Genomic DNA, 8,766 nt, shown 5'->3' on the forward strand with positions numbered 1-8,766 from the left:
CCATCTCATGTATAAACAGTGGCCAGGAGCACAAGGCAATCATCAGCTCAAAGCCACAGAAAAGCACAGGCTACAGCTCTGGCAAGGCAAAGAAAAGGAATAAAACAGCTTCTCAAAACCCAAGGAAGTCCTTTCCTAGTATTTTTAAGGCAAATAGAAGACAAATAAAATGTGAGCTAGCAACAGAGCTAATTTCTGGAGCTAGGAAGCAAATGAGCTGTGGCAAGAAGCAGAACAGCAGAAAACAGCAGAGAATTAATTACAAGTGAAGTGTCTCAGGTTAGAATTGTAGTTAGAGGCATCAGAGGGTGAAAGCAACAGTTTTCAGTGAGTAATTTGCTTCCTTAACATCCTTCAGCCGCACTGGGGCTGTGCCTATGGCTCGGGGACGAAAAGTGCATGTGTCTGTAAAGAGAAAAATACACACTGAAGGCAGATCGGAACTACTTAAAAAAAAAAAAAAAAATTGGTACTCCTGCTGGGGCCGGCGAGCGCAGGCTGGCTGTGAGCGGAGGGCGCAGATCGGTGCCCTCGGGTGCGATGTGCGGGGGCACTGCCCGGCCCCGGTGCCGGCCCCGCGTTCCCTCCCACCGGCAGCGGCGAGGGACGCTCGCCCCCGGCGTGTGCCCGAGTCAGCTGCTCCTGATGTCAGAGCCGGCTCCGAGCGCAGCCCGGCTCAGCCGCCGCTCGCCGGCTCTGGCAGGGACGGAGGCAGGGAGGGAGGAAGGGCTCCCTCCTCCTCCTCCTCCTCCTCCCACGGGGCGAAGCGCGGCCCGTCCCAGCGCGGGGAACTTGCCCAACTTTCCCCGTCCCGGCTCCCGGCGCTCCGGCCATGGCCCCCGGCAACTCCTCCCGCAACTTCTCGGCGCCGGAGGCTCAGAACGGCTCCGGTGAGCGGGGCTGGGCGGGGCTCGGGGGGGCTGCGGGTAACGGGGCTGGGGGTGATGGGGCTGGGACAGGGACCCCCACCCTGCCCGGGCCGGGCCGCCTTCAGCACCCGCGGCCGGACAGCGCCGGGAGGCGGAGGGACGGGACGGGACGGGACGGGACGGGACGGGACGCGCTGGGTCCCCGGGGCTGCGGGACCCCCGGCACCGCTCAAACACCGCCCGGCCCCGCGCCAGCCGCCACCTGTTGGCTGCCAGGCAGCAAAGTCCAGCAGGTCCTGGCTGCTGGAAGGGAGGAACCAGCCCGGCTAGACGGGGAGGGAAGCACAGGAAAGATGAGATAGCGCTGGAGAGGGATGCAGAGATCCTTAGCAGCATCCCGTTTGCTCCATTCCGACCCTGTTTTCAAATCAATAGTTTAGGGTCGGGCAATACAGTTCTCAATGGCTTAGGTAGGTGAAACTCTTCAACAGAAGGTGGTTTATATATGGTCTCACTCTTTTTGCACCAGCACAGTCCTTTAGAAACCAAAAGTGTGCCTTAGGTACTTCCTTATGAAATGCAGTGAAGATGAAGTCTATTACTCCATATCAGAGTATGGCTTAGTACGACAACCACCTTAGAGAAAGAAAATTAGCCCAGTCCTCATTCAGTTCACATAGTGCAGCCCCTTTGGGAATTTAAGAAAAACTATCAGGGCAGCCACAGACCTACAAACAAGGAGAAATCAATGCCTGAAGTAGCTGGTTAAATACAAAATATATTCACTTGGATATGCACAAAAGCAGCACTGAAAATTCAGATTCAATGATGTCTCAAGATGAAAGAGACTTTAGAAAAGACAGAACTTTTGAGTCTTTGATAGCTGTGCTCTTCTGACTCCAGTCCATAAAACACACATGAACTACAGCTCCAAATTAGTGCAGCTGATCATTCATGCAAGTCCTGCTTGTACAGACAGCATCAGCAGGACAGGTGCTACAGCACTGCACAGCCCACCCTCACACAGAGCCTTTGGGCCTGCACACATCCTGCTCTGAGGATGGCTGAGCTCATTCCAAATGTTACGGAATCACCATGAGCACTGCATCGATTACACAGCAGGAAAGGGACATTTTGTCCCAATTTCCAGCTAACCATGTGGCATTTATGTTTCACTCAAACAATCCTTTCCCACCACACTCATAAGGTTTGTGGTTAAAAGAAAGGAGATCAGAATTCATAACAGTTCCACGCAGGGCAGCAGGACCAGAATCATCATCTTCCAGTTTCTAGTCCTCCATCTTCCAGCATTAAGGAGGCTTGAGATATCTTTGGATGCTCAAGAGTGTCAGATTTCAAGAGGCTGCTGATGGCTGTAGGTTATCTGCTAAAAATCACATAACAGGGGATATTTTCTTGCATTAACGGGTCACCAGGAGGAACAGGGAGCACTTAAACCCCCAGAAATGGTCTGGACAAGGCTTTTTTGTCTTGTCAGCCAAGCCTGGCTTCCACCTTCAGGCCCCCTGCTAGCTCTTCTGTGCCTCCCTGGCTGCTTTCCAACACCTGCAGAGAGGCTTCCCGATAAAATGGTGCAGGAACTGCTTTATTGGGTTCTGGCATTGCCCTTGGACTTGTTCGTGCCTAAGCTGCTCCTTCCTAGTGCCAAAAGGACTGAGCCAGCGGCAGCTCATCGTGGCCACTTCTAAGAGCACTGAAATATGGCACACACATTTCCAGCCACAGGCCAGCAGTGTAGCCCCAGTTATCTCGCTAATTCCGTCAAACTTCTCTTCACGCCAAAGGAAATGTGGAGGAGTTTGTCCTCAAGAATTCCAGAGGTCAAAGTCGGCAAATACCACTTCAGCAAACAGACACTGCTCTGGCAAAGCCTACACCTGCAAGTATCTCTTATTCCACTTAATTTAATTGTCAAGATTTCCCTAGGTTCTGTTGGAGGAGCTTCCCCACTTCTGCTGCTAAGGAGATGGAACAGTTCAGCGCCTGAAAGCATTTCCAATTAGCAGCACATTGAATCATCTGCAATTCAATGAAAGGCAGCCTGGGCTGAGGGGCTGTCACGAACAGTCCTTGTAACAGCCACATAAATAACTCACACAAAACCATTTCCTAGAAAAAAAACCCCACCGGGTCCCATAGGAGAGGAGTAATGAGTTGAAATGAGATTTGCCTCAGCTAAGAAGGGCTGTCTTAGACTTCAGCACACATGGGAACCCTGCAGAACAGAGAGCACCACCATCAGTGCCTTCAACACCACCTCCTGTGCCCAAGAGCTTGTGGCTTCAAAATGTGATTTTACACCCAGGTGAGGGACAAGGCCAATGTGAATTTGATTATGTTTGGGGGTCCCACCCCAAAGAGGAACGGTCAAGCATTGGTGTGGATAAGCTAAGTGTTATCAGGCAAGAATTTTGCCTTGGAAATCCAATCATATCCACAACTCAAAGACAGTAGCTTTAAGCTGTTTTTCTCCTAGGACAATCTCCGTTGAAAGTCCCCTCTGAAACATACTCCCAATCCTTGTCTGACCACACACTTGGATTTCTTAGCAGGAAAAAAACTAGAGAAAGTGAGAGAGGCAGGGAAGGAAGAGGGAAAGGAGAATGCTCTCTGGCCTAACCTTGGTAAGAGAACGGGGACACAGCCAGAGTACAGTCCCAGCTCTCACAATACAGAGAAGCATGAGGTCTCTGCCTGCATGGCCAATGAACTCTGTGTCTCACACCATACAACAGATAAACTACCCAACAGATGAACTGAAGCTTGCTGACAGCAGCTTGAGTATTGACTTTATCCAGATTTTGGCACCCACAGAAAGGCTTTACTTCTCCAGTGTGGAAAGCACAAGCTGCGTCACCCACTACCCTCAAAAACAGCTAAAAAAACTTCACTGCATGGAATAGACGTTACTCTCAACTCTGTCAGGTGCTGGGGAATGCAGAGGCATGCCAGCCAGAGGTTAGCCCCTCAAAAAAGGGCTGGGGAGTTGCAGAGCAGGACAGAAGGACAGAAGCACATCAGGAGAGCTGAGGAAAGATGCCTGCACATAGCCAGGTTTGGGCATGCTGCACGTACTGAGAGGCAGAGAAGGAAGTGCCAAATCCGCAGCTTAGCCTCTCCAAGTGCTGGAAAGGGTATTAAAAATCATTCCATGTCTTTGATGGGGATGGGTCCCTCTGCAGGACAGGGCAAGCACACCAAATTGTAAAGAGGTTGTCTCTGGGTTGCACTCACTGCTTTGGTTTGTTTTGGCAGTAGCAGAGAAGCCAGCACCACACACCAATGTGATCATGCCCAGTCTCTTCAGCATCATCTGCTTCCTGGGCATCATGGGGAACCTCATTGTGATCTTCACTATTGTCAAGAAGAAGAAGCTGAGATGCAAGCAGACCGTGCCTGATATTTTCATCTTCAACCTCTCCATCGTGGACCTCCTCTTTCTCTTGGGCATGCCCTTCCTCATCCACCAGCTCTTAGGCAACGGCTCGTGGTACTTTGGCGCTCCCCTGTGCACCATCATCACGGCCCTGGACACCAACAGCCAGATCACCAGCACCAACATCCTCACAGTGATGACACTGGACCGTTACCTGGCCACCGTGTACCCCCTCAAGTCCACCTACGTCCGGACGCCGTGTGTGGCCGCTCTCGTCATCTGCCTGGTGTGGCTGCTGTCCTTCCTGACCATCATCCCCGTGTGGATGTACGCAGGCCTCATGCCCCTGGAGGACGGCACCGTGCGCTGCGCTCTCCTTCTCCCCAACCCAGAGACCGACGTCTACTGGTTCACCCTCTACCAGTTCATGCTGGCCTTTGCTGTGCCCTTGGTCATCATCTGCGTGGTCTATTTCAAGATCCTCCAGCACATGGCCACCACCGTGGTGCCGCTGCCCCAGAGGAGCCTCCGGGTGCGTACCAAGAAGGTCACCAGAATGGCAGTCGCCATCTGCTCCGCCTTTTTCATTTGCTGGGCTCCCTTCTACATCCTGCAGCTCGTTCACCTGGGCATCGACACCCCATCCACGGCCTTCTTTTACGCCTACAACTTTGCCATTAGCTTGGGCTACGCCAACAGCTGCCTCAACCCCTTCCTGTACATCGCCCTCAGCGAGACCTTCAAGCGCCAGTTCTTGGTGGCCATTCGCCCCGCCAAAGAGCCCTGCCGCAACAGCAGCTCTGCCAACAACAACAGCATGACAGAGGCCAGCGTGTGCCTGAAGCTGGCGCCAGAATCCACCCAGCAGACTCAGTTCCAGGAGGACTTTTCCCCACGCTCGCTGCCGGTGACTGTGGCTGTTCACTAGGGCAGCAGAAAGCCTCTGGATCTGTGATTTGATGGAGGAGCAGCGGCTTCAGGCAGGTCTTGGAGATGCCTATGGACTACAAACTTCCACCTCCAAAATGCAGGTTTCTGCATTTCCCCATTACTCTGTTTCTGCACTGCTCCCAGCCCATGAGATGCTGTGTGCTGCCGCTTTTCACCCTGCACAGGAGGACTCTGCCACCGCTGGGCCCCCAAAGAGGATGAGTGGAAAAGAGAGGAAGGACAGAAAGAGGATTTCCGGGGGAATATTCACCCTACAAGAGTAAAACCTCTATCAACACTGCCCAATAATTCCTCACCTCTTGGCCCAAGAGTTCTAAGCGGCGTGTCAACATAGAGCTTCTTCATTCAAACCTTGAACCTTTGAACCACAATGTCATATATTTATATTTTTAATAAGTAATCTGGAGACTTTGCTGGCTGTGCTGATACCCTAGAAGCACACAGCAGAGAAATCCTGGGGACAGAAGTCTCACCCAGCCCTGTTGCTTGGCTTTTCAGTCCAGCCCCATCTGCCTCCAGTGGGCTGCATTGTTTGGCAACCAAAACATTTCAAGAACGGGCTCATTTTGATGCTAATCCTAAATATTTCAAGCAAAATAAGACACATAATAATCACACTGCTTCAAGGGACTGCAAAGAATTCTCCAAACTGTTGCTGCTAACACCAGCTTTGTGGTTTTTCATGCCAATGAGCAGATTTTCACAGTGCTAGTTCTTCATGCTGCTCTTGTGCCTCACAGTCTGTATGGCCATTGGGGAACCACTGGCAGAGGGTTTTAAGCAGGACTAAAAATCACAATCTGTGGAGCGAGAAGCTGTGAAAAAGCAGCTCAGGGGAAGCAGAGTTGCTTATGCAGCTTCCTCAAAAATAACAAATGCTTTACACAAAGTTAAAAGAGGGAAAATTAAATGTCTGTGTGTTGTATATGCAGCTTTAACAGTCGGAGGTTAGGAAGTAACTCTGCTCATTATAAAGTAGAGAAAAGACAGCAGAGATCAGCTCAAAGCAGGGATTACACCGACAGCCTGTGCTGGGCTCCACAGGGACCACGCAGGCATTGTTCAGCACTTTGTCAGACATGGAGGGACTGGTTACTGTAGATGGATTTAATTTAAAGAATTAAAAAGATCAAACAGTCCAAAGGAATTTGTTATACCACACTTAGGGTTTCACACCACCAGCCACCCACGATATGCTGAGAACAGAATTTCACCCTTACTCAGCTCCAAAGCAAAACTGTGACCTGCACAGGATGTCCTAAGCCACACACACACACTCACAGGTGCCCCTAATGCACCCACATCACACTTGTAAGTGCATTCAAGAACAGCCAATATTTCAGCCTACACCCTGCAGAGAGCACACTGCCATTCACTCACCTCTGGTGATCAAAGCAGCCAGGTGTGCAACACCAGCACCTCTGACACCATCACATGCAGCACCTTGCTTTCTGAGTCATTGTACAAACCTCAGGACAGGGTCTCTCTGTATTTCCTTCCAGGCTCTGTCAAAAGCAGCACATCCAGATCGCGGCTGAGATTATCTTGTGGATGTTTCTCCTGCGTTTCCCCCAGCCAACAAAGCCAGACACCTGCAGAACTTCCAAGCTTTATGGCTCAAAAGTCTTTGCTCCGTTTTAACTGCCAGGAATGTTCACCTGCTGTTTTCCATGGAGCTGCTTTGCTCTTTGGTCAGTCCTCTCCCTGAAGGGCTCATGGAGCGAAGGTCGAGGAGGATGTGTGCTGTGCCAGCCAGACTTGCCCTCGGGACAAGGGAAGCTATTGTGTTACCTTTCTCCCATGAGGCAGGGAAGGCAGGAGCTGGCACACTTTTCTGGGAAAGGAGGTGGTAATGACTGGGTGGGTGTTTCTTCCTCCAGTGCCAGCCATAAGGAAAGTATGAGGAGTGAAAACAGCCCGAGTTATCAGGGCTCTCTCAGAGAGCAGTACATTGAAGATTTTATCTCACTTACACAGTAAAGGTGTTTATGGTTGAACGAGTCTGCTCCCATCTGAAGTGAGTTCACCTGACCAGTGTGGCCAAGCCATGTGCTAAAAACCACAGGGGCCAGAGGGCTAACCACGAAGGGAGGCCACCCCAGCACCGACTGGGGCAGCACTCAGGAGGGGTTTTGTGGGGCAGACCTTTCCCAGATCTCATCACACTGAAATCAACACACCAGTCCAACACTGACCACAACACAGGCACCTTCCCAGCTTGAAGTCCTGTGGAACTCATCTGTGGTAGGTGGAAAGCCTTTCTGGAGAGACTGGTCCCAACACCATGGAGAAAGCTTCCAATTAGCCAGTGTCCCACTACCCTTCAAAGGCTCTTGGTTTCCATTCCCTCATGTTTCTCCTGCCTGTGCTGAAGGGGTTTCCTAGTCCCAATGTTTAAATACTGACTGTGGGGTCCTTCCCTTTCTGTGTACATCCATAAAAGTGTGACAAATACTCCCTGAGAAGACAAGGATGTGGACACCTGTGTATGTATGGAGAGCCTGGGAAGAAAGGCACAGACAGGAAGCAAAGTAGCAATGAACACAGCCAGCATATAACTTCTGTCAGCTTCCCAAAATTACCCCAAAGCACAGGACAAGATGAACAAAAGCCTGTCCTTAGGAGCAAACCTACTGATCAATGTCTTTAGAGGTGTCTCTCTACCTAGATAATAAGGCAAGGCCTTCCAGGAGCTAAACAGTCTCTGTGCACCTTGGTGTGACCTCCTCCAAACATCCTATCCCTTTTCCAACTTTTTCAGGGCTGGCTTTATTCAGCCAGAGAGTCCATTGACATTCTGGTTTGTGTTCAGCTTTACCTCTTTGTCCCTTTGCTCTTTGTATTTATTATGTGATCTCCTGTCTCAGTGCCTTGGTTGCCAAGGGCAGAGCCTGAATAAAGGGAATTGCAAAGCAGGGAAGGGCCCAGCTCCTCGTGAAGGGATGGGGAGCCCGGAGTGCTGCGAGGGCTGCCCGAGAGGCGCCGTGAGAAGGGCACAGAGATAAGGCAGCTCATTTCCCAGCACTCCTGCTTCCCAAACACAGCCACTTTCTATCTTGAGAGAAATCAAAGGGAAATCCAGCTGAAAAAACAGGGGGAAAACACCCTCAAAACCAAAGGGTGATAGAAAAAAACTATTCAATCTGTTTTTTTCAGATCAACAGCCTACTATGCTTGAGGAGACAAATTTCCTCTGCTCATTTTGCCAGCACTTATCCCATGTGTTTGTGAGCTGCCTTGTCAGACAGCAGGGCGACAGATGGGTTCACTCTCCAGCCCCTCCTCTTCCCCTCATTGTCCTCAGAGGTGCAAGTGAAGCCACATGTCACAGCTCTGCTCTTGATAAACTCCCACAAAAGGGCAGATGGTCCAGTTACTTTTACTCCTACTTTCCCTCCTAGTGACAAAGCCACCCTTGGATGGTCGTGGCAGGATTCAGTCCCCAGCTCAACCCTCTCAGTTACCTCTGTTCCACTCTCCACCTCCCTGTCTCCCTCAGGCAGCAAAATAAACTCCCCCAGTCACAGCTCTGCCAAGCCACCCCTGGAG

The 8,766-nt window shown here is 51.0% G+C and overlaps 1 protein-coding gene across 2 annotated transcripts; it reads left to right on the forward strand.

Annotated features, from left to right (window-relative positions):
• The first annotated feature begins 818 nt into the window (after nucleotides 1–818).
• Nucleotides 819–7,153, forward strand: LOC128938545 (melanin-concentrating hormone receptor 1-like). 2 transcript variants are annotated; one of them, XM_054278846.1, is made up of 2 exons: nucleotides 819–890; nucleotides 4,149–7,153. In XM_054278846.1, exons 1-2 carry the CDS (start codon nucleotides 833–835, stop codon nucleotides 5,192–5,194), a joined length of 1,104 nt encoding a protein of 367 aa, XP_054134821.1. In that variant the 5' UTR covers nucleotides 819–832; the 3' UTR covers nucleotides 5,195–7,153. The 2 variants fall into 2 exon arrangements, with proteins under 2 accessions (XP_054134821.1, XP_054134820.1); XM_054278845.1 differs by having other exon boundaries at nucleotides 833–890; nucleotides 4,146–7,153.
• The last annotated feature ends 1,613 nt before the right edge of the window (nucleotides 7,154–8,766 follow it).

Source organism: Melozone crissalis, unplaced genomic scaffold (assembly GCF_028551555.1).
Source record: "Melozone crissalis strain CALT ecotype California unplaced genomic scaffold, PUWL_Pcris_2 ptg000026l_1, whole genome shotgun sequence".
NCBI lineage: Eukaryota > Metazoa > Chordata > Aves > Passeriformes > Passerellidae > Melozone > Melozone crissalis.